At 46.3% G+C, this 24,944-nt stretch overlaps 1 protein-coding gene across 1 annotated transcript; it reads right to left on the minus strand.

Annotated features, from left to right (window-relative positions):
* Positions 1-356: 356 nt before the first annotated feature.
* LOC137534942 (zinc finger protein 605-like) lies at positions 357-24,328 on the minus strand. The gene is made up of 7 exons (XM_068256673.1): positions 24,290-24,328; positions 21,005-21,133; positions 20,689-20,874; positions 20,425-20,607; positions 12,121-12,309; positions 11,924-12,044; positions 357-2,381 (listed from the first exon to the last, which is right to left on the minus strand). Exons 2-7 carry the CDS (start codon positions 21,098-21,100, stop codon positions 577-579), a joined length of 2,580 nt encoding a protein of 859 aa, XP_068112774.1. The 5' UTR covers positions 21,101-21,133; positions 24,290-24,328; the 3' UTR covers positions 357-576.
* Positions 24,329-24,944: the final 616 nt, after the last annotated feature.

Below are 24,944 nucleotides of genomic sequence, written 5' to 3' on the forward strand. Positions count from 1 at the left end.
TAGGGGAGGGTGGGAGCTTTTTATACTTTGCGTCTGTGTTTCCCCAGGACTGGGCGGAGCCATTCCTCCAGAGGGTGTACCAGCTGATGAATATGAGAAAGTTCGCTCACCTAAGTGGATTTCCAGGTGTGCAGCAAGGCCACATTCACATTATCAAACACGGATGGCGGTGCAATCGGAACACAATGCATACAAACGCACGCCATCTGTGTTTGCATGCATTCACTATACTGAATGGGTCAGCCACGCGTTTTGTTAAAAAATGCGAGCAGCATGCGCTTGCGGACTGCACTGTTCCAGAACACATGCAGTGTGAACATTATACAGTGCAGTCTATGCACTTCTGATGTCGCGCGTTTCTGCCTCCCGCATGTGTCGCCAAAACACGGACGGCAACTCGTGTAATGTGAACAGGGCTGGCTGTCCAACTGAAAAATTTGTCACACTCTGTACAGCAAAAAGGATACTGCCCTGTGTAACTTCTCTGGTGCATGACAAGTCTTCCTTTGCTACTGAAGTATTTCCCACAGTCTGAACAAGAGAGGTATCTTACATGTGTGAATTGTCATGTGTGTATTAAAGCTTTTTCCTAGAGAGAGATAATTCACCTGTGTGAATTTTCAGGTGTTTAGCAAGACATGTTTTCTCTCTGAAGCTTTTCCCACATTCTGAACAAGAAAAGGGACGCTCACCAGTGTGACTTCTCTGGTGTATAACAAGGCTTGCTTTGATACTGAAACATTTCCCACATTCTGAACAGGAAAAAGGGTGCTCGTCGGTGTGACTTCTCTGGTGTATAACAAGGCTTGCTTTGCTATTGAAACATTTCCCACATTCTGAACAGGAAAAAGGGTGCTCGCCGGTGTGACTTCTCTGGTGTATAACAAAGGGTTTTTTGCTACTGAAACATTTCCCACACTCTGAACAAGAAAAAGGCCTCTCACCAGTGTGAGATCTCTGGTGTATAACAAGGCTTGCTTTGTTACTGAAACATTTCACACATTCTGAACAGGAAAAAGGACGCTCACCAGTGTGGCTTCTGTGGTGTATAACAAGGCTTGCTTTGCTAATGAAACATTTCCCACACTCTGAACAGGAATGCGGTCTCTCCCCACTGTGGATTTTCTGGTGTGCAAGAAGGTTACTTTTCCAACTGAAACATTTCCCACACTCTGAACAGGAAAAAGACTGTTCACCCATATGAATTCTCTGGTGTTTAAGTAGCTGAAATTTATCAATGAAACTTTTCTGACACTCTGAACAGGAATACAGACATTCACCTGTATGACTTCTCTGGTGTACAAGAAGCCTGTCTTTCCGACTGAAACTTTTCCCACATTCTAAACAGGTAAAATGAAGCTCACCTGTGTGAATTCTCTGGTGTCTATTTAGGCTATTCCACCGAGTGAAACATTTCCCACACACTGAACAGGAAAAAGGTTGTTCACCTGTGTGACATCTCTGGTGACTGATAAGTTCTTTTTTTTCACGGAAAGATTCCTCACATTCTGTGCAGTGATATGGGCGTTCACCTGTGTGAACTCTTTGGTGGACAAGCAGAAGTCTTCTCTCACTGAAACTTTTCCTACACTCTGAACATGGAAAAGGGCATTCACCTGTGTGACTTCTCTGGTGTATAACAAGTGCACTTTTACTACAAAAACTTTCCCCACACTCTAAACAGGGAAAAGGACACTCACCTGTGTGACTTCTCTGGTGTACAAGAAGTCGACCTTTCTCACAAAAACCTTTCCCACACTCTGAACAGGAAAAAGGATGCACTCCGGTGTGATGTATCTGATGTCTAGCTAGATATTGTTTCTGGCGGAATCTTTTCCCACACTCTGAACACGGAAAAGGACGCTCGTCTGTGTGAATTTTCTGGTGTCTAACAAAGTTGCTTTTATCAGAGAAAAGTTTCCCACACTCTGGACAGGAAAATGGCTTTTCTCCACCATGAAGCTTAACATGTTTTTGTAGGCCGGTACTACTTGTAAAACATTTGTTGCACTCGGAACATGCAAAGGGTTTTTCCCCAGTGTGATTTCGCAGATGTTTAACAAGCTGGCCCTTTATTCTAAACACTTTCTCACACTCAGAGCAGGAATACGGCTTTTCCGTGATATGAACGCTCTTGTGTCTGTCAGGTTTCGATTGAGGTTTAAAGGATTTCCCACACTCTGACAATGTCAGCTCCTGTGAGTGCGCGCTCGGCTGTGCTTGACGTGGTGGATCACAAGAAGATTTCTCCAGATTAGGGCAATCTGTTCTTGTATCGGCTCTGTGGCATGGCTGCTGGATGTCTGACTGCAAAGCTTGTGCTTTCTCTGAAAACGAGGGAGACACTTTACCATCTGCACTGTGACCTCTCTGCTGTGTGTCTACAGAAATAGGAAAACATTGTATGACACCATTATCTTCTGCAGCATCGTCTGGCTGTGACACGAGGGGCTTGATTCTAGCGTTTTTACGTGTGTAACGTTTTTCACGCGCAAACGTGAATTTGTGCGCGAAATAGCGGCCATTTTTGCGCAACAACGGCCACGATTTCACGCACAAATTCACATTTGCAAGCAAAAACGTTACTCGAATTATAGCATGCGCAAAAAAAAAAGTTATCATGGCTTTGTGAATCAAGCCCAAGATGTCCCTCTGACCTGTTCCCGACGTTGTGTCCCCCTGCTGGAGGGAAAATGTTACTGTTTAATTGTCTGCAATCAGAAATCATGTATGTAGGCCTAGTGGTCATCAGTGTCACTGAGTTCTATCACAGAAATGACACAACCAAACCAGACGTGGTAGACGGGGAAACCAAGACCATTAAAGGGAACCTAAACGGAGAAGGATATGGATTTTTCCTTTTTAAGTAATACCAGTTGCCTGACTCTCCTGCTGATCCTGTGTCTCTAATACTTTTAGCCACAGCCCCTCAACAAGCATGCAGATCAGGTGCTCTGACTGAAGTCAGACTGGATTAGCTGCATGCTTGTTTCAGGTGTGTAATACAGATACTACTGCAGATAAAGAGATCAGCAGGACTGACAAGCAACTGGTATTGTTTAAAAGGAAACATCCATATCCCTCTCAGTTAAGGTTCCCTTTAATGACTGTTAAGGTCGCCATACACCTATAGATGGCCGTCAGATTTGACCATCAGATAGATTCCTCTCTGATTAAATCTGATCAGAGAGGGATATGTTATGGCTGGTACACACAATGCAATTTTTTTGTAAGATTGCTGGTCGAATCAATTATTTCCAATAGGTCTGATTGATTTTGTATAGAAGTGTTTGAAATTATCGAAAAGCAAATTGGACCTGTCGGAAATAATCGATTTGATTTCATATGGTGATGGAAAATTGTATTGTGTGTACCAGGCATTACCGCCACACACACTATACACAGATTTCCATTAGATTTCAGCAATATGAAATCTATTGAAAATCTGTGCATTCGTCTTCACCTGCTGTGCCCCCCCAGGTCTGCTCCATATATGTCTGGCCCCACCTCCACCCTGGCCATGCAGTTGCCTCCACCTGCTGCACCCCCCAGGTCTGCACCATCTATGTGTGTAACCCCCCCCCCCCCCCCAGGCTGTGCAGTTGCCTCCACCTGCTGCACATTCCAGGGACCATCTATGTGTGCCATCCCCCCCCCCCAAACAGACACACACACACTCACTTTTCCAAGCAATGCAGTTGCCTCCCTCTGCTCCGCCCCCTAGGTCTGCACCATCTATATGTGCCCCGCCCCAGGCCATGCAGTCCAAGGGCCTGATTCACAAAGCGGTGCTAACAGTTAGCACGCTGGTGAAAAGCCCTTTATCACACCTAAACTCAGTTTAGGCATGATAAGTTTAGGTGTGATAAGTTTAGGTGTGATAAGTTTAGGCATGATAAGTTTAGGTGTGATAAGTTTAGGCAGGATAAGTTTAAGAACCAACTGCGTTAGCACCGCAGTGCACAGCTGATCAAAAGTTTTGCGCTAGCAAAGTCTGGTGCACTTCGCATAGAGTTTAATGGCGCTGCTTTGCGTGCGGGACTTTGCACGCTATCTACACTTATCTAAACTTATCATGCCTAAACTTATCACACCTAAACTTATCATGCCTAAACTGGCTTTTCACCAGCATGGTGCAATGGTTATCACGCCTAAAGTCTTTTAGGCATGCTAACTGGGTTAGCACTGCTTTGTGAATCGAGCCCCAAGTGCTGTAATAACAGCGCAGGAGATTTGAGCGCAGCCGGCGCCACCATAGACCGCAATAGGAATTACGGCTAAAGCGATGCACAGTGAGTAACTTCAGCGGCATCCGAAGATGGAGCTGAACTAACTTTTAAAACACTGTAAAGCCGCATTACATCATTCCCCACTTTCCACGTGGACCCGGAGAGGGAATAGTAATTAACGCCGCTGGGAGTTGTGCAGCAGTAGGATAAGCCACATACCGGCTGTATCCTGCGCCCAAGTCTCCCGGCAGCAATTTCATATGTATGCTGTGCAGTCACCTCAACCTGCCAACCCCCCCCCCCAGATTTGCACTATGTGTGCCCCCCCGGGTTATGCAGTCACCTCCACCTGCTGCGCTACCCAGGTCTGCACCATCTATGGGTGCCCGCACCAGGCTGTGCAGTCACCTCCAAATGCCACCCCAGATTTGCACCATCCATATGTGCCCCCCCCCCCCGGGTTTTGCAGTCACCTCCACCTGCCCCCCCCCCCCCCCAGATTTGCACCATCTATGTGTGCCCCCCTCCCGGGTTATGCAGTCACCTCCACCTGCCACCCCCCCCCCAGATTTGCACCATCTATGTGTGCCCCCCTCCTGGGTTATGCAGTCACCTCCACCTGCCACACCCCCCCAGATTTGCACCATCTATGTGTGCCCCCCTCCCGGGTTATGCAGTCACCTCCACCTGAACCCCCCCTCAGATTTGCACCATCTATGTGATCCCCCAAGGTTATGCAGTCACCTCCACCGGCCACACACCCCCAGATTTGCACCATCTATGTGTGCCCCCCCAGGTTATGCAGTCACCTCCACCTGCCACACACCCCCAGATTTGCACCATCCAGGTGTGCCCGCACCAGGCTGTGCAGTCACCTGCACCTGCCACTACCCCCCCAGATTTGCACCATCTATGTGTGTCCCCCTCCTGGGTTATGCAGTCACCTCCACCTGCCCCCCCCCCCCCCAGATTTGCACCATCTATGTGTGTCCCCCTCCCGGGTTATGCAGTCACCTCCACCTGCCCCCCCAGATTTGCACCATCTATGTGTGCCCCCGCAGGCTATGCAGTCACCTCCACCTGCCCCCCCCCCCCCCCCCCCAGATTTTCACCATCTATGTGTGTCCCCCTCCCGGGTTATGCAGTCACCTCCACCTGCCCTCCCAGATTTGCACCATCTATGTGTGCCCCCCCAGGCTATGCAGTCACCTCCACCTGCCCCCCCAGATTTGCACCATCTATGTGTGCCCCCCCAGGCTATGCAGTCACCTCCACCTGCCACACACCCCCAGATTTGCACCATCTATGTGTGCCCCCCCAGGTTATGCAGTCACCTCCACCTGCCAATCCCCCCAGATTTGCACCATCTATGCGTGCCCCCTCCCCCCCCGGGTTATGCAGTCACCTCGCCTCCACCTGCCACTCCCCCCCAGATTTTCACCATCTAAGTGTGCCCCCCTGGGTTATGCAGTCACCTCCACCTGCTGTGTTAGGTCTGCACCATCTATGAGTGCCCGCAACAGGCTGTGCAGTCACCTGCACCTGCCAACCCCTCAGATTTGCACCAGCTATGTATGCCCCCCCAGGTTATGCAGTCACCTCCACCTGCCACACACCCCCAGATTTGCACCATCTATGCGTGCCCCCCCCAGGTTATGCAGTCCCCTCCACCTGCCAAACCCCCCCCCCCCCCAGATTTGCACCATCTATGCGTGCCCCCCTCCCAGGTTATGCAGTCACCTCCACCTGCCACCCCCAGATTTTCACCATCTATGTGTGCCCCCCCAGGTTATGTAGTCACCTCCACCTGCCACACACACACAGATTTGAACCATTTATGCGTGCCCTGCCCCACCCCCCGGGTTATGCAGTCACCTCCACCTGCTGCGTTACCCAGGTCTGCACCATCTATGGGTGCCCGCAACAGGCTGTGCAGTCACCTCCAAATGCCACCCCAGATTTGCACCATCTATGTGTGCCCCCCGAGTACGAAGGCACGGACATGGATAAAAGCTAGCAGCTAGTACAATATCTGTAAATTACTGATATTCTATTAATTAATTATGATTGTAAAATATCGGTAATCTTTACCAATATTGTACTATGTCCTAACCTAACCCTTTTCTCACACAGAGCCCTCCCATCCATGCCGAACACTAACTGATCCTTCTGGTGCTGCCTAACCCTAAAAAAACTTCTGGTGGTGCCTAACCTCTCGCCCCCCCTAACACTAAGGACTCCCCCCCACTGGTGCCTAACCCTAAAGACATCAACAGCCGACCCCTATGTGCAGATATTTTCATTGCTGCCATAGGCTGCAATACTGTTTTTACCAGGGTGCCTACCTGTTTTGCCGCTAGTGCTCTCCTACTGTGTGTTCTCTTCATCGCTGCCAAGGTCACCTGTACCCTATGACCTGACAGCATGTACATGCCATTGGGTCAAGGGGTGCAGGTGCCTGGGGGTGATGAAAAGACACTAAGGAGGTGAGAACATTTTACTTCGGGCAGAGACCGGCCAGAGGTCTGTTGGTCATCCTGGAATCGAATGCCGCCCACTACTGCCACACACCCAGCTGCCCCCTTTCCAGCAAAATATATATTTACAGCCTTTTTGATCAATAGTTCTGATTGATTATAGCTGGAAATAAATCATTAACTATAAAGATCAAATCTGTCAGGAAAATCAAGCAAGTGTATGCGTACCTTTAGATGTCATAGAATGGGGATGGACCTGCCTCTGACTCAGCTACCACAACCATGTTATCATACTGAGGAATGGAGATGGACCTTTTATATGGTGTACAGTATCTCCTCCTCATTTGTTGGTACTATGATGTTATACTGAGGAATGGAGATGGACCTCTCATATGGTGTACAGTATCTCCTCCTCATTTGTTGGCACTATGATGTTATACTGAGGAACTAGGATGGTCCTTTCATATGGTGTACAGTATTTCCTCCTCATTTGTTGGCACTATGATGTAATACGGAAGGATGGAGATGGGCCTTTCATATGGTGTACAGTATCTCCTCCTCATTTGTTGGTGCTATGATGTTATACTGAGGAATGGAGATGGGCCTTTCATATGGTGTACAGCATCTCCTCCTCATTTGTTGGTGCTATGATGTTATGCTGAGGAATGGAGATGGGCCTTTCATATGGTGTACAGCATCTCCTCCTCATTTGTTGGTGCTATGATGTTATACTGAGGATTGGAGATGGGCCTTTCATATGGTGTACAGCATCTCCTCCTCATTTGTTGGTGCTATGATGTTATACTGAGGATTGGAGATGGGCCTTTCATATGGTGTACAGTATCTCCTCCTCATTTGTTGGCACTATGATGTTATACTGAGGAATGGAGATGGACCTCTCATATGGTGTACAGTATCTCCTCCTCATGTGTTGGTGCTATGATGTTATACTGAGGAATGGAGATGGGCCTTTCATATGGTGTACAGTATCTCCTCCCCATTTGTTGGTGCTATGATGTTATACTGAGGAATGGAGATGGACCTTTCATATGGTGTACAGTATCTCCTCCTCATTTGTTGGTACTGTGATGTTATACTGAGGAATGGAGATGGGCCTTTCATATGGTGTACAATATCTCCTCCTCATTTGTTGGTACTATGATGTTATACTGAGGAATAGAGAGGGGCCTTTCATATGGTGTACAGTATCTCCTCCTCATTTGTTGGTACTGTGATGTTATACTAAGGAATAGAGAGGGGCCTTTTTTTATATGGTGTACAGTATCTCCTCCTTATTTGTTGGTACTATGATGTTATACTGAGGAATGGAGATGGACCTTTCATATGATGTACAGTATCTCCTCCTCATTTGTTGGTACTATGATGTAATACTGAGGAATAGAGAGGGGCCTTTCATATGGTGTACAGTATCTCCTCCTCATGTGTTGGTACTATGATGTAATACTGAGGAATGGAGACGGACCTTTCATATGGTGTACAGTATCCCCTCATTTGTTGGTGCTATGATGTTATACTGAGGAATGGAGATGGACCTTTCATATGGTGTACAGTATCTCCTCCTCATTTGTTGGTGCTTCCTCCTCATTTGTTGGTGCTATGATGTTATACTGAGGAATGGAGACGGACCTTTCATATGGTGTACAGTATCTCCTCCTCATTTGTTGGTGCTTCCTCCTCATTTGTTGGTGCTATGATGTTATACTGAGGAATGGAGATGGACCTTTCATATGGTGTACAGTATCTCCTCCTAATTTGTTGGTACTATGATGTTATACTGAGGAATAGAGAGGGGCCTTTCATAAGGTGTACATTATCTCCTCCTCATTTGTTGGTACTATGATGTAATACTGGGGAATAGAGACGGACCTTTCATATGGTGTACAGTATCCCCTCATTTGTTGGTGCTATGATGTTATACTGAGGAGTGGAGAGGGACCTTTCATATGGTGTACAGTATCTCCTCCTCATTTGTTGGTACTATGATGTTATACTGAGGAATGGAGACGAACCTTTCATATGGTGTACAGTATCCCCTCATGTGTTGGTACTATGATGTTATACTGAGGAATGGAGATGGACCTTTCATATGTTGTACAGTATCTCCTCCTCATTTGTTGGTACTATGATGTTATACTGAGGAATGGAGATGGACCTTCCATATGGTGTACAGTATCTCCTCCTCATTTGTTGGCGCTATGATGTTATACTGAGGAATGGAGATGGACCTTTCATGTGGTGTACAGTATCCCCTCATTTGTTGGTACTATGATGTAATACTGAGGAATGGAGACGGACCTTTCATATGGTGTACAGTATCCCCTCATGTGTTGGTACTATGATGTTATACTGAGGAATGGAGATGGACCTTTCATATGGTGTACAGTATCTCCTCCTCATTTGTTGGTACTATGATGTTATACTGAGGAATGGAGATGGACCTTTCATGTGGTGTACAGTATCTCCTCATTTGTTGGTGCTATGATGTTATACTGAGGAATGGAGATGGGCCTTTTATATGGTGTACAGTATCCCCTCCTCATTTGATGGTGCTATGATGTTATACTGAGGAATGGAGATGGGCCTTTCATATGGTGTACAGTATCTCCTCTACATGTGTTGGCACTATGATGTTATACTGAGGAATGGAGACGTGCCTTTTATATGGTGTACAGTATCTCCTCCTCATGTGTTGGTGCTATGATGTTGTACTGAGGAATGGAGACGGGCCTTTCATATGGTGTACAGTATCTCCTCCTCATTTGTTGGTACTATGCTGTTATACTGAGGAATGGAGATGGGCCTTTCATATGGTGTACAGTATCTCCTCCTCATTTGTTGGCACTATGATGTTATACTGAGGAATGGAGACGGGCCTTTCATATGGTGTACAGTATCTCCTCCTCATTTGTTGGTACTATGATGTTATACTGAGGAATGGAGATGGGCCTTTCATATGGTGTACAGTATCTCCTCCTCATTTGTTGGCACTATGATGTTATACTGAGGAATGGAGACGGGCCTTTCATATGGTGTACAGTATCTCCTCCTCATTTGTTGGTACTATGATGTTATACTGAGGAATGGAGATGGGCCTTTCATATGGTGTACAGTATCTCCTCCTCATTTGTTGGCACTATGATGTTATACTGAGGAATGGAGATGGACCTTCCATATGGTGTAAGTATCTCCCCCTCATTTGTTGGTACTATGATGTTATACTGAGGAATGGAGACGGGCCTTTCATATGGTGTACAGTATCTCCTCCTCATTTGTTGGCACTATGATGTTATACTGAGGAATGGAGATGGACCTTCCATATGGTGTACAGTATCTCCCCCTCATTTGTTGGTACTATGATGTTATACTGAGGAATGGAGATGGGCCTTTCATATGGTGTACAGTATCTCCTCCTCATGTGTTGGTACTATGATGTTATACTGAGGAATGGAGATGGGCCTTTCATATGGTGTACAGTATCTCCTCCTCATTTGTTGGTACTATGATGTTATACTGAGGAATAGAGAGGGGCCTTTCATATGGTGTACAGTATCTCCTCCTCATTTGTTGGTACTATGATGTAATACTGAGGAATGGAGACGGACCTTTCATATGGTGTACAGTATCCCCTCATTTGTTGGTGCTATGATGTTATACTGAGGAATGGAGATGGGCCTTTTATATGGTGTACAGTATCCCCCCCCCCCCCCCCATTTGTTGGTGCTATGCTGTTATACTGAGGAATGGAAATGGGCCTTTCATATGGTGTACGGTATCTCATCATTTGTTGGTACTATGATGTTATACTGAGGAATGGAGATGGGCCTCTCATATGGTGTACAGTATCTCCTCCTCATGTGTTGGTGCTATGATGTTATACTGAGGAATGGAGATGGGCCTTTCATATGGTGTACAGTGTCTCCTCCTCATTTGTTGGCACTATGATGTTATACTGAGGAATGGAGATGGGCCTTTCATATGGTGTACAGTATCTCCTCCTCATTTGTTGGTGCTATGATGTTGTACTGAGGAATGGAGATGGGCCTTTCATATGGTGTACAGTGTCTCCTCCCCATTTGTTGGCACTATGATGTTATACTGAGGAATGGAGATGGGCCTTCTATATGGTGTACAGCATCTCCTGCCCATTTGTGGGCACGTTTGGTGTTGGGGTTGGAATATTGATGACCTGAGATTGGAGACCTATAGTATAAATCATACTGTATGTTTAAAGGGAAGGTTCACGCAGTAGCTGTAAAAAATAGAAATCCAAATCCACTTACCTGGGGCTTCCTCCAGCCCGTGGCAGGCAGGAGGTGCCCTCGGCGCCGCTCCGCAGGCTCACGGTGGTCTCCGGTGGCGATCCCGACCTGGCCAGGCCGGCTGCCAGGTCGGGCTGCTTCTGCGCTCCAAGTTGCGTGTCACTTGTGCGCGCTGACGTCATCGGACGTCCTCCGGGCTGTACTGCGCAGGCTCAGTACTTCTGCGCCTGCGCAGTACAGCCCGGAGGACGTCCGATGACGTCAGCGCGCACAAGTGACACGCAACTTGGAGCGCAGAAGCAGCCCGACCTGGCAGCCGGCCTGGCCAGGTCGGGATCGCCACCGGAGACCACCGGGAGCCTGCGGAGCGGCGCCGAGGGCACCTCCTGCCTGCCACGGGCTGGAGGAAGCCCCAGGTAAGTGGATTTGGATTTCTATTTTTTACAGCTCCTGCGTGAACCTTCCCTTTAAAGAATGATGATGAATATTTCTCTGACATAGGGCAGAAATCTGGAAATCGGCTTACCATGATACAGGCCTCTATTCCCAAAACAACCAATCATCCCCACTATCAATTTTGTCCGAATTTGTTGTTAGTGAAATTAAGGTAATATATCAGTAAGTTATTTACATGGAGATTTTGCCATGATAATTCATTCTTCTTTAATATTGTAAGTCTATTTGTCAGTGACCTCCTCCCCATGTGCTCTTGTCCGCCATCATATGGACTCAGTGACTCGTCTTCTATATTTAACCCTACATTGTTACATCACTATGTTATGTACCATTGTTGCATGCTATAATGCCCCTGTGTGACATTCTTTAATGTTGCGATGTCTCCCCTATCTAATGTTGTGATGTGTCCCATATCTATTGTACAATGCTATGTAATTTTTTAACACTTTATACATTGTATTAATAATAATAATAACTTTACCTGACAATGTGAGGATCTTCTGACTCTCTATGGTGTCCTTGTAGAGGCCCCTCTGTCCTTCTATATATTGCCACTCCTCCATGGAGAAATAGATGGTAATATCCTGACACCTTATAGGAACCTGACACACACAATGATACCGTCACCATCCAGACACTGTTACTGGATAATGTCCCATAATTCCCAGCACCGCTCACCTCTCCTGTCAGTAGGTCAGTGATTTGGTTGATGACCTCTAGAATCCTCTGCTGGTGTGTTTCGTGTATGAGGGAGGGGGGAGGGGAAGCAGTGATGGGACTCTGACTTTTTCTCAGTCTAGCAGAGTGTGAATGACTTCTTCTCACAGTGTTATGCTCAGCTGAGATCTTCCTTATCACTGCATAGTGCTGTGTGGTGACAAAACACAAATATCTTTAGTCAACATTCTCCTCCTATTAATAGAAGACAGATTTCATGTGTCCTCCCAGAATCCTCATTGTGGAGTCCAGAATCTCCAATGCACAAAACACAAATATTTTACTGGTCGTGGTATGGTGTAACTTTAATCTTGTGAAAAAGGCTCCTAGGTGCCTTCACTGTATGCAGGTAATGAACTGAGATTAAGAGTACCCTCTGTAAGGGATTGTTCCTTTTCCCAGCTTGTTACAGGGCCTATATAAAAATACACCTGTTCACAGAAGCAATCAATCAGATTCCAAACTAGCCACCATGGCCAGGACCAAAGAACTCCTGAAGAATGTCAGGGACAAGATTGTAGACATGCACAAGGCTTGACTGGGCTGCAAGACTATCACAAAGCAGCTTGGTGAGAAGGTGACAGCAGATGGTGCAATAATTTGCAAACTGAACAAACAAAACAAATGTCAATCTCCCTTGGTCTGGGGCTCCATGCAAGATCTCACCTCGTGGAGTTACAATGATCATGAGAACAGTGATAAAGCAGCCCTGAACTAAACTTGGGGAACTTGTCAAGGGCTACTGGGACCATAGTCACCAAGAAAACAATTGTTAACACACTATGCCATGAAGGACTCAAATCTTACAGAGCCTGTAAGGTCTCCTGCTTAAGACAACACATGTACAGGTCCCTCTGCAGCTTGCCAATGCACATCTGAATGATCCAGAGGAAAACTAGGTGAAAGTGCTGTGGTCAAATGATCCCATAATTGAGCTATTACAAAAACTCAACTCACTGTGATTGGATAAAAACTAGGAACACCAAGAGCCCCAATAGTGTAATATGTACTGGTAAATGGTTACTAGATAGAGTAAATATTAATACTCACAAACCAGGGTTACCATTAGGCAACCACTGTAAAGGCAGTTGGGGAGATTTTCCTGACCCCACTCAGGAATAAGAAGTTGCTCTCTGTAGATGAGAAAAAAGGGGGTTCAACCCTCTACCCAGGGTGGACTCAATATTATGCAGGAGAACAGAGGCGCCAAAAGGATAAAAGGAAGCTAAATGAGCTTAAAAACCAAATTCTTGGTAAATAGAGGAGGTAGTGGTGGACTTACCTCCTCCAAGTAGACACACAACGACTGTAGTAAAGACAGTCAATATATTTTATTTATGAACTCCAAATATGCAACGCGTTTCGCAGGTTTGATCCCGCTTCATCAGGCAATAAAAACGGAGCAATAGCATATGTGGTCAGTAGAAGAGCCAGGCACCTCTGTGACACTATGCTTTGAGGTTTTTTTTTCTGCTAAGTGGACAGGACATATTCACTTCATCAAAGGGACAATGGACGGGGCCATGTACCACAAAATCTTGGGTGAGCACATCCTTCCCAATAAAATAATGGGTTGCGGATTCTAGCATGACAACGACCCAAAACACATGGCCAAGGCAACAAAGGAGTGGCCCAAAAAGAAGCACATGAAGGTCCTGTAGTGTCCTAGCCATTCTTCCTGCCTCAGTCCCATAGAAAATCTGTCGAGAAAGCTGATGGTTTGAGCTGGCAAACATTTAAACCTTGCAGACTGTGAACAATGTGGAGATCTATATAGAGCGCTACATGCAAACACTACATTCATAGCAGTCTTTCAATGTGTAAAAGTCTCAAGTTTATCATCTAAATGACTTGCTTCACTAGATGGTACCCACTTCTCTTATGGTTAGCCAAGCAGAAGCCCCCATTGTGGTTAGACTCAGCAGATCAGATGGCCTAAGATGGGCCCGCAATCGCATCATGGGCTAACCATAGGTTAGAAGCAGGTGCCATCTAGTGAAGCAAGTTATTTGGATGATAAACTTGGGACTTTTACACATTGACTCCTTTGAATGTAGTGTTTGCATGTAGCGCTCTATATAGATCTCCACATTGTTCACAATCTGCATATTTATTTACAGTGGAAGCACTCTGCACAAAGCACTCTATTCTCTACTCTCTACTCTACACTCTACTCTTTAGATTTTGCTATTTAATGGGAGGGCTTAACTAGCTTTTGGTTAAACATCTAAACCTTAATGACTTGGAGAGGATCTGCAAAGAGTGAGCAGAATCCTTCCTGGGTTGTGCACGAACCTGGTGTCCATTTACAAGAAACGTCCGACCTGTGTGATTGCCAGCAAGTACTATGTCATCTTTTGATAGGGGATCAAATATTTATTTCACTCATTACAATGCACTTCAAGCTCTGACTTTAGGGCACTGGGCTTTGAGAGTTTGACTCTCACAGCTAAGATAAGCCTAATGTTAAAATTATAGACTGGTCATTTCTTGGTCAGAGGACAAGCAAGCAATATCAGCAGGGGATCAAATACTTTTTTCCCACACTGTATTTCCCGTGGGCCCACTGAGACTTATGTACTTTTGCTCTTTTTTACAGTTATATTTCTGTTATGGCAAAATGAAATTCATAAAAAAGTGGGGGTCATCTAGCACTGGGTTTTTAGAAAGTTTTGGCAGGTCTGTATTTGGTGTTCATTGAAATCAATGGCACATGCAGCCAAGCATAGACTCAACAGTAACATTCTGTGGCACTGGACAGCTCGCACTTATATAACCTGCTATGAAGTGTGAAGAAATAGTTACATGTCTGTAAATGCCAGACTAAACAGGCGACCGTTCAGGCATCATTCACATGTAAAAATGAAAACACAAACGTTTTGCGTTTTTGTGCGCTGTTTTTTTTCCCCTCCCGGTGCTCCACCACCTGCTGCGCTTTTAGTAAAAAGCGCTTTTCTAAGCACTTTTTCAGAGCGGTTTTGTAATTCACTCCCTGACACAATTCAAGAAGTGAACTCTTTGACCTGGAAAAGAATAAATACAATGTATTTATTCTTATAAACGCAAACACAATCCCCTGCCCTTTAAAAAAAGGCCAAAAATGCCCCTAGTGTGAATGAGCCCTCAGTCTGGATTTAAAAACCTCTGTGAATGGAGCTCTCCTGACTGAGTGTAGTAAGGTCTTCCAAAGGGTAGAAGCAGCATGACAGAAGGCTCTGGAGGTTTTCATGTTGAGACTGGGGATTACCACATTGTTGTATCATGTTAATTTGAGATTGTGAGAAGGGTAGCGCAGTTATGCTAGAGTTAGCTAGGGCGCAAAAGGTGGATCAGCGCAACACCAGGCCGCCTCCAAATGGCCTCCATCAGAGATGCGCTGAGCCCGCCCAGGAACTACAAACGCACCTTGAACCCAAACAGAAGCTCTGCATATACACCAAAAGCATGGCTGTTAAGTGGGAGCAGCTGGCCAAAAACGAATTAAATTAGTACATAGCGAGGAAATGAACAGCGCTACTTAAAAACAGGCAAGTGCCTACCTGCAAAAGAGTGCAAGCCCCACTTGTGGGATATACACACCGAGCATACACATGACCGGTCTACCACTGGAGGATGTTGGTTTCCTGTAACAGCTTGCATGCAACCTATTAAGTACTCGTCCCTCCCACTGCGAAGAAGTCTATCCTCCATGGGAGGGGCCTAAGACTAACTAAATCCTAACCTATGTATATGCATAGCCTGGGTGCGGCTAATCAAGTAAAATTGAAAATTGCGCAAAAGGTGGATCAGCGCAACACCAGGCCGCCTCCGAATGGCCTCCAATCAGAGGTGCGCTGAGTCCCCCCAGGAACTACAAACGCACCTTGTGTATGCTCGGGGTGTATTATATCCCACAAGTGGGGCTTGCACTCTTTTGCAGGTAGGCACTTGCCTGTTTTTAAGTAGCGCTGTTCATTTCCTTGCTAGAGTTAGCTAGGACCTAAATTGTGTAATGCTGGGAAGACACAATGCAATTTCCAATCTGATCGACGGGTGATCGAACAGGAAGTTGTTGCATGTGTACATTTCCAAACTTCTCCCGATCGATAAAGGCAGGGGTCGAGTCCTGCGTGAATGCGGGGGGACGACGTCTACTTACTTTTTTTGGACAGTGGACGCCGTCCCCCCTAGTACCCTGGAGGGGAGCTGCGCAGCAGAGAGGAGCATTGCACGCAGCGTGGGGAAGGGCGGACGTTTCCCCCCCCCCCCCATCCCTCACCTTGGGGCTCCTCTCCCTGGCTCCCATAAAGATGCGGCGGCGGCGGTGACTGGCAGCGGCATCGGTGGGCGGGACTTACCTCCTCCAGTGTTCCGGGTGGACGCTGTGCGTGCAGCTACTCTGGTCTAGTGAAGACCAGAGCAGCGGCACGCACAGCGTCCACCCGGAACACTGGAGGAGGTAAGTCCCGCCCACCGATGCCGCTGCCAGTCACCGCCGCATCTTTATGGAGGGGAGAGCCAGGGAGAGGAGCCCCAAGGTGAGGGATGGGGGGGGGAAACGTCCGCCCTTCCCCACGCTGCGCGCAATGCTCCTCTCTGCTGCGCTGCTCCCCTCCAGCGGGGGGGGGGGGGGAACAACTGGCTACATATACTGGGGGCCACTATATACCTGGCTTTATATACTGGGGGCCACTAAACACCTGGCTACATATACTGGGGGACACTATACACCTGGCTACATATACTGGGGGCCACTATACACCTGGCTACATATACTGGGGGCCACTATACACCTGGCTACATATACTGGGGGCCACTATACATCTGGCTACATATACTGGGGGCCACTATATACCTGGCTACATATACTGGGGGGCACTATATACCTGGCTACATATACTGGGGGCCACTATACACCTGGCTACATATACTGGGGGCCACTTTACACCTGGCTACATATACTGGGGGCCACTATACACCTGGCTACATATACTGGGGGCCACTATACACCTGGCTACATATACTGGGGGCCACTAAACACCTGGCTACATATACTGGGGGCCACTAAACACCTGGCTACATATACTGGGGGGCACTAAACACCTGGCTACATATACTGGGGGCCACTATACACCTGGCTAAATATACTGGGGGCCACTATACACCTGGCTACATATACTGGGGGCCACTATACGCCTGGCTACATATACTGGGGGCCACTATACGCCTGGCTACATATAGTGGGCACATATACCCCTGGCTACATATACTGGGGGCCACTAAACACCTGGCTACATATACTGGGGGCCACTAAACACCTGGCTACATATACTGGGGGGCACTAAACACCTGGCTACATATACTGGGGGCCACTATACACCTGGCTAAATATACTGGGGGCCACTATACACCTGGCTACATATACTGGGGGCCACTATACGCCTGGCTACATATACTGGGGGCCACTATACGCCTGGCTACATATAGTGGGCACATATACCCCTAGCTACATATACTGGGGGCCACTAAACACCTGGCTACATATACTGGGGGCCGCTATACACCTGGCTACATATAGTGGGCACATATACCCCTGGCTACATATACTGGGCACATATACACCTGGCTACATATACTGGGGACACCCATACACCTGGCTACATACACTGCGGACACCTACACACCTGGCTATACTGTGGACACCTATACACCTGGCTATACTGGGGACACCTGAGCACCTGGTTAGATATACTGGGGACACCTGGCTATACTGGGGACACCTATAGACCTGGCTACCTATTCTGGGGACATCTATACACTTGGCCACCTATTCTGGGAATATCTTTACACCTGACCACCTATTCTAAGGACATCTATACACCTGGCTACCTATTCTGGTGACATCTCTACATCTGGCCACCTATTCTGGGGACAACTATACACATGGCTACTTATACTAGGGACACATATAGACCTGGCTAGCTATACTGGGGGTACCTAATTTTGGGAGAACTGCTGTCAGATCTGTATTTTTGGGGAACCGCCGATGCCAGATTACGTGTATTTTGGGGAACCGCTGCCAGATTGTGTATGTTGGGGACCACTACTGCCAGATTACATGTATTTTGGGTGTTACATGTATTTTGGGTGATCCACTACCAGGTTTCACGTATTTGGGGGAACTGCTTCCAGATTATGTGTATGTTGGGGAACTGCTGCTGCCAGATTGTCTATTTTGGGGGAACCACTGCCATATTATCTGTATTTTGGAGGAACCTCTGCCAGATTGTGTATTTTTGGTGAAATGCTGTCAGATTACATCTACTTTTTGGGGATACCCTACGACAGAGCTCAAACTTCCCCTGGCAGACCTTTTATACCACTGCTAAGGCCATGTATATTTGGCCCCACCCATGACCACGCCCACGCTATGCTTAACCACGCCCATTTTTTAGGGTGAGTCCACTCACTTCTTTTTCCAGGACTAGACCCCTGGATAAAGGGTTTGATTTTCCGATGATAACTTTGCAAAATCGATACCTTTCTTGATTAGAAACAGACTGGACATCCGCCGATCGGACAGGAAATTGCATTGTGTGTTCCCAGCATAAGGGTTTGGAAGTTAGAAGATCAACTTAGAAGACTATTCTCCATGTCATAGCAAGCCTCTACCATTCTGCATTTAAGTACTCGACCCCTCAATGTTCTCACAATTCCTCTAACATAACTCCTTCCGAAATGTTAAAACTATTATCACTCCATGTCCAAACAACAGTTCTGACTGCAGTGATGACTGTGAGAAGGTCGTTGCACCAAGGCGCATCAATTTTTTACATTGATGCTTATGTATGTGTGAGTTTAGATTGATAAACACATTAAAGGACAACTGAAGAGAGAAGTATATGGAGGCTGCCATATTTATTTCCTTTTAAGCAGTACCAGTTGCCTGGCAGCCCTGGTGATCCCCTGCCTCTAATACTTTCAGCTATACACCCTGAACAAGCATGCAGCAGATCAGGTGTTTCTGACATTAATGTCAGATCTGACAGATTAGCTGCATGCTTTTTTTCTGGTGTTCTTCAGACACGCCTGCAGCCAAACAGACCAGCAGGGCTGCCAGGCAACTGGTATTGTTTAAAAAGAAATAAACATGGCAGCCTCCTTGTTCTTCTCACTTCACTTGGCTTTTAGGTGGCCTCTAGTGGCAGTTCAGGGTATTTCAGGGGAAGTCTTGCCCAGTAGAGATGGGAAGTCCGGATCTTTTCAATGATTCGGATGATTCGAATCAGATCATTGAAAAGATCCGGATCTTTGATCCGAATCTCGAGTCATTTTATTATTATTATTTTTTATTTATATAGCGCCGACATATTCCGCAGCGCTTTACAAAGCACAATAAGACGACAAGGGGAACATAGATACACTAACAAAATGTACAACAGAGTTCCAAGAAGCACAAATATTGTGACAAAAACAGTAAACATTAGGAGGATGACCCTGCCCTTGCGAGCTAGGAGAAGCTAGGGAAGCATTCGGGGGTGAAATGACTAGCAGGACAGGACTTTTCCTGCATTGGACAGAGAAGGGGAGGGGGTGGACAGACAGAGGAGGGGGGGTGGTGGACAGAGAAGGGCAGGGAGTGGACAGAGAAGGGAGGAGGTGAACGAAGAGGGGAGAGCAGAGAGCAGAAATGTTTTTTTGCACACATTACCCACATGTTGCAATCATATGCTTTAAATATATTTCACCTATATGTTCATCTGTATACTTTGAATGCAAATGTCTCACAGTGAAAGAAAGCATTCCCCTTTTCTTACCTCCAACACACATCATAAATTTAGGGAGAAGTGCAGCTGTTTAGAGTGCAGGAGGATCATATTGCACTGCAATCACAGTGCCTGCCCTGTCATTCTAGCCAAGCACGCTGTCTGCAAAGTTACCGAGCTGTGCTTCTGAGCCAAAAGTTTCAGCCAGTTCATTACAGCCAGTACGTGTGCTCTACACATATCTGGCAGTGGCACCCATGTCCCCTCTCCCATCTACCTGTCCCTGCAAGGCTGGCTGGCTCCCCTCCAACTGAGCGATCCATCTCTGCTCTGCTTCCAGGACCCCCGCTGCCCGCCGAGAGGGGGGGGGGGCGTGCCGCTCCTGGCTCCACCCCCTTTGTGAACCGAATCGTTCATTTTGATGATCCAGATGATTCGACTCACAAAAGAGATTCGGATCAAAGATCCGACTCGTTCATGATCCGGACAACACTAATGCCCAGTGTGTGACATTCCTCACCTCTCCAGTCAGCAGGGTGATGATCTCCAGGGTGAGGTCCAGTAATGTCTCTTCTTCCTTATTATGTCTAAAGGTCTCCTCATTCTCCATCATTATATCCTTGTAGAGGTCCTTGTGTGCTTCTACATACTGCCACTCCTCCATGGAGAAATAGATGGTGACATCCTGACACCTTATAGGAACCTGACACACACAATATAGGTACAGTCACCATCCAGACTTACTGTTACTGGACATTGTGACATAATCCACACCACTCCTCACCTGTCCTGTCAGTAGCTGGGCGACCCTCTCGATGACTTCCAGGATCTTCTCCATCTTGTTCCTCTCTGGTGTCAGGGAGTATGGAGTCAGGGCATAATGTGGAGACACTATGATGGGGGACGGCACATGCCGAGGGCTGCTGGGCTTTAGTCGGTTAATGGGTGTATTTTTCACCACTTCATACTTCTGTTATACAGAGACAGGAAGAAGTGTTACTAAATACCTTCCCACAATCCTCCTCCAACCTCCAATCAGGTGTGTGCTTCATTAACAGAGACAAGAGTGATGTCATGTGACCTCCCAGAGTCACGCTCACCTCTCCAATCAGCATATTGATGATTTCCAGGGTGAGGTTGAATATTCGCTCAGTCATGTGACGCCGGTCCTCATCCATTCTGGTTGGCATGGTCATGTGATGATCTCTGAAAGATAATCCTCCCTGTAGCTGAATTAAAAAATAATTATTATTGGGGCTAAAGTATGTTGTTAATTTATGAAAGTTATGCAGTATTTCCATATCACTGAATGCTGTACAGAGCAGGTAGGATGCTTAGTACTGATCTATAAAGACCCACTCTGTACAGAGGGTGTACCTTGCAGATTTACAGACATGAGAGAAAGGCCCTTTACCAATACTCTGCTTGTAGGTTCCAAAGGCTGCAGAGGGAAATTCTTGGTTAGCTAATTGCCAGGCCTTTTCCTCCACACACACAACATATGCCATTGTGCGATTGTGTGGTCCCTACAGAAGCTACAATCACATCTGTACGGTAGGTCCTTCACTTTCATCACAGACCCACCATCAGAAATTTTTGGTCCCTATACTGGGTAAACCTATTGGACCCCCTTCTGCCCCCACATGGTAAATTGCAGTCTTTGAAGGCCTGAACACACTAATGTCCGTATGTCCACTTTTCATGCACTCCCCTGACTGGGACTGTTCTGCATATGCTAAGTTCGGTAAGACTGCAACAGCGCTTGTACAGAACATCCTCAGCTATGGGAGCACAATGGAGGAGGCACGCAGCCTGGAACAGTGCATGTGCAGTGCCCCACAACCCAGCTGGATTGTGCAGGCTTCACAGGAGCACAACGGATGGGACCCAGGGACGGATCTAGACCTATTTGGTAGTTGTTGAACAATCTATATCCTCACGTTGGAACTGAGAGTACATCTGTTTGCAGTTGCTTTCTATCTTACAACTGGATAGTAGAAGCTCTTCTGTTTCCCATGCTGAGGGGCAAGTTTGCCTTTCTTTTCTTGCACAAGTGGTTAACTTGCCTGTCAGATTCGACCTGACAGGCATCTGACAGGAATCTATCTGATGGTTGAATCTGCTGCAAATTTATAACTATATGGGTACCTTTACAGGCAAATCTGACAGTGAGATAAATTATAATCCACATCAAAGTGTCAGTAAACTAAATGAACGACCAGCAGTGAGAGAGTTAACATATAATAAAGGCTGCTGGCTGAACTGGTGGGAGCAGAGCCAGCATGTCACAACTGGCCACAGATAAGAAGTGAGATGAAAGGGGAGAGAGGTGGATCCAGCTTACCCAGAGAGGTATTTCTGCACACAGTGTCCCCTCTCTGTCAAGGTTGGGGGGCGGGGCAGCTCTGCTGCCTTTCCAATGTTTATTGGCTGGAGAGAGGTAGCCTGTGAGAAAAAAAAAGGGGACTGCACTGACTTGACCTGGGCCGGCCCCATTCAGCAGCCTCTCATACCAACAGAAAGACTGGGACACACCATCACTGTTGGAATTTAAAGGCCACAACTTTATTGGTACACTTCATAAATCACACAAACCATAATTATCCATAATCATAATCACACAAACCATTAGTTAGAGCACTTTATACCATATGAGTCATTGACAATGCCCCCCAATATTATGAGATTACAACACACCACCATACCAGCCACCAGCCGCTGTTTTCCTAGCGCAGCGAGTACAGCAATTGCTTCCAAGCCAGGGTACTAGTCCCGCCACTGCCATAATCAGTCCAACCAGCATAGTCAGGGACCCGCTACCACAATTCAGGGAGGTTACCCTCTGACCTCCAAATCTCCCCAATATCCCCTAGGGATGCTTCCATCAACAACAACAAATAACATTTGTAAAGCGCTTTTCTCCAGTAGGACTCAAAGCGCATGAGCATGGTTCAGACCATCGTGGTACAGAGGAAGAATTCTATAAGTCCAGAAATGCCAGGCTAAACAGGTGGCTTTTCAGTCTGGATTTAAATAACTCCAGGGATGGGGCTGTATTTACTGGGTATGGCATGAAGTTCCATAGAGTAGGGGCAGCATGACAGAAAGCTCTGTCTCCAAAGGTTTTGAGGTGCACTCTGGGAGTGACCAAGTTTATAGGACCTGCTGATCTGAGGTTGTGAGAGGTGTGGTGCAGCTTCAGCAAGTCCTTCATGTATCCCAGGGCACACATACAATAAATATTATGATAAATATCTTAATATAAACAAGAATATCTTAATATAAACAAGAGTACACTGTGCAATATAGGTATATATACATTAGATGCAACAATACTAAGTAATGAGGACACAAGAAAAAAAAAGATAATGACAGCGGTGGTGTGTCTGTTATGCTGGGAATACAACATAGGTTTTTTTCGGCAGATAGATGGTTTAGTAGATAATTTCTGACATGTCCGATCTGATTTTCGATCATTTTTCTGATCGATTTCTCATAGTAGTGAATGGAAATAGATAAGAAAAGATAAGAGGATCAAACGGGAAATCGAGCAGAAAAATTAATCGTGTATTCCCAGCATTAGAAAATCATGGGATGCATTCAAATGTACACTCTGTGGCAGCATAATTAAGAGGAAGTTGCACATCTGCTAGATATATTGCAGGAATTAGAGGACAGACAAAAGGCTGATCCACCACAAGAAATCCAAGAAGAGCTAAAAAGTGTGAGAACAAGAATGACCTACACTGGGGGAGGAGCACCTTTAGCTACCTATTATTACAGGAGAAGGGGCCACACATGATGAACTGCTGGGGCCACGTAAAGCTTAGCAGCGCCCCTGTACAAGCTTTTATAGTGTTTGCTTTAGGGAAATACAGATGTAGTGTAGCAAGCATTGCACTAGATAGACATTCTACAGCAGGCCTGCGATGGACTAATTTAATGTTTGCTGAACAGCTGTCAGCTTCAGTTGATATCCATCTCTCTCTTTTTGTATTTTGGCCAATTACATAGCCGTTAGAGAATCTTAATATCCATTGTGCAGTGGTTTTCAGGACATGCTCTAATTGCATGGACAGTGTGCATGGCAGCAATGTGATTGCATCTGCATGTAGTGTGTGTGAGTGGGGGGGGGGGGGGGGGGAATCCCTCTACAATTTTTGAAGCTTCGCCATGTGTTTTAGTGTTTTTAATTGTGTGTTTTTGATTATGTCTTTTGAATTGTCCACAAACATTATATCTTTTTTTCTGGTAAGTGAGGCTTGAGCTAACTTTTTCCCTATAACTAGATAGACATTGCTCAAAGTTACTCCAACTTATACCCAGTAAATATTGCAATGCATAGACATCCATAGAGCCAATGTAGATACATGAATAAATCTCACCAGTGCAGTAGCTGTGCGTGTCTTTCTGGCTTCCTCCACCATAGAGTGCTACGACTGAAGCAGCTATTACATGACACACACCTGTAACTGGACTGGACTTTGTCACTAGGCTGTCTGGGGGAGGAGCCTATCTGGGATGAGGAGGGAACTTATCAAAGTTTACACTTGAGGATTTCCAGACATCTAAAAGCAAATGAGATGTGAAACTAAACTGATGAAATTGAAGTATGGAATTGTAAGTCCTATTCTAAGCCGGCCATGCGCTATTCAATAATCACTCTATTTTGCTTTTATTTCAATATTATGATTGATATTATGATTGCTATGAAGGGCTAAAATTGATCCCCACAAAGCCAGTAGATCTAAAATCATCACGCCAGGAGAAAGGGGACAGCCAGGCCGTCGAGCCGCTACGCGGAGCCATTGAGTGAGTGGGACATCGCGGGCCACCAGATATCAGAGTGACAGCGGTTAGGAATATTCTGATGTGCCTGTGTATATCGCTGAGCTTGTTGATACATATTCGGGAGAGCGCACGGAATTAATAACAATATATTGACTGTTCAACTGGAATCCTCGGCAGCGAACCCAAATTTTGAAGCCCCTATCACACTGGCGCGGTGCGTTACCCTGTTTTGCTGCAGGGTAATGCTAC

This window comes from Hyperolius riggenbachi, chromosome 10, assembly GCF_040937935.1.
Source record: "Hyperolius riggenbachi isolate aHypRig1 chromosome 10, aHypRig1.pri, whole genome shotgun sequence".
Classification (NCBI taxonomy): Eukaryota; Metazoa; Chordata; class Amphibia; order Anura; family Hyperoliidae; genus Hyperolius; species Hyperolius riggenbachi.

Excerpts from the sequence above, each read along its gene's own strand:
- LOC137534942 (XM_068256673.1), bottom strand. The coding sequence starts at position 21,100 with ATGACCATGCCAACCAGAATGGATGAGGACCGGCGTCACATGACTGAG. Across the intron at positions 20,608-20,688 it reads CCCAGCTACTGACAGGACAG|GTTCCTATAAGGTGTCAGGA; the intron begins GTGAGGAGTGGT and ends TGTGTGTGTCAG. Across the intron at positions 12,045-12,120 it reads CTGACCTACTGACAGGAGAG|GTTCCTATAAGGTGTCAGGA; the intron begins GTGAGCGGTGCT and ends TGTGTGTGTCAG.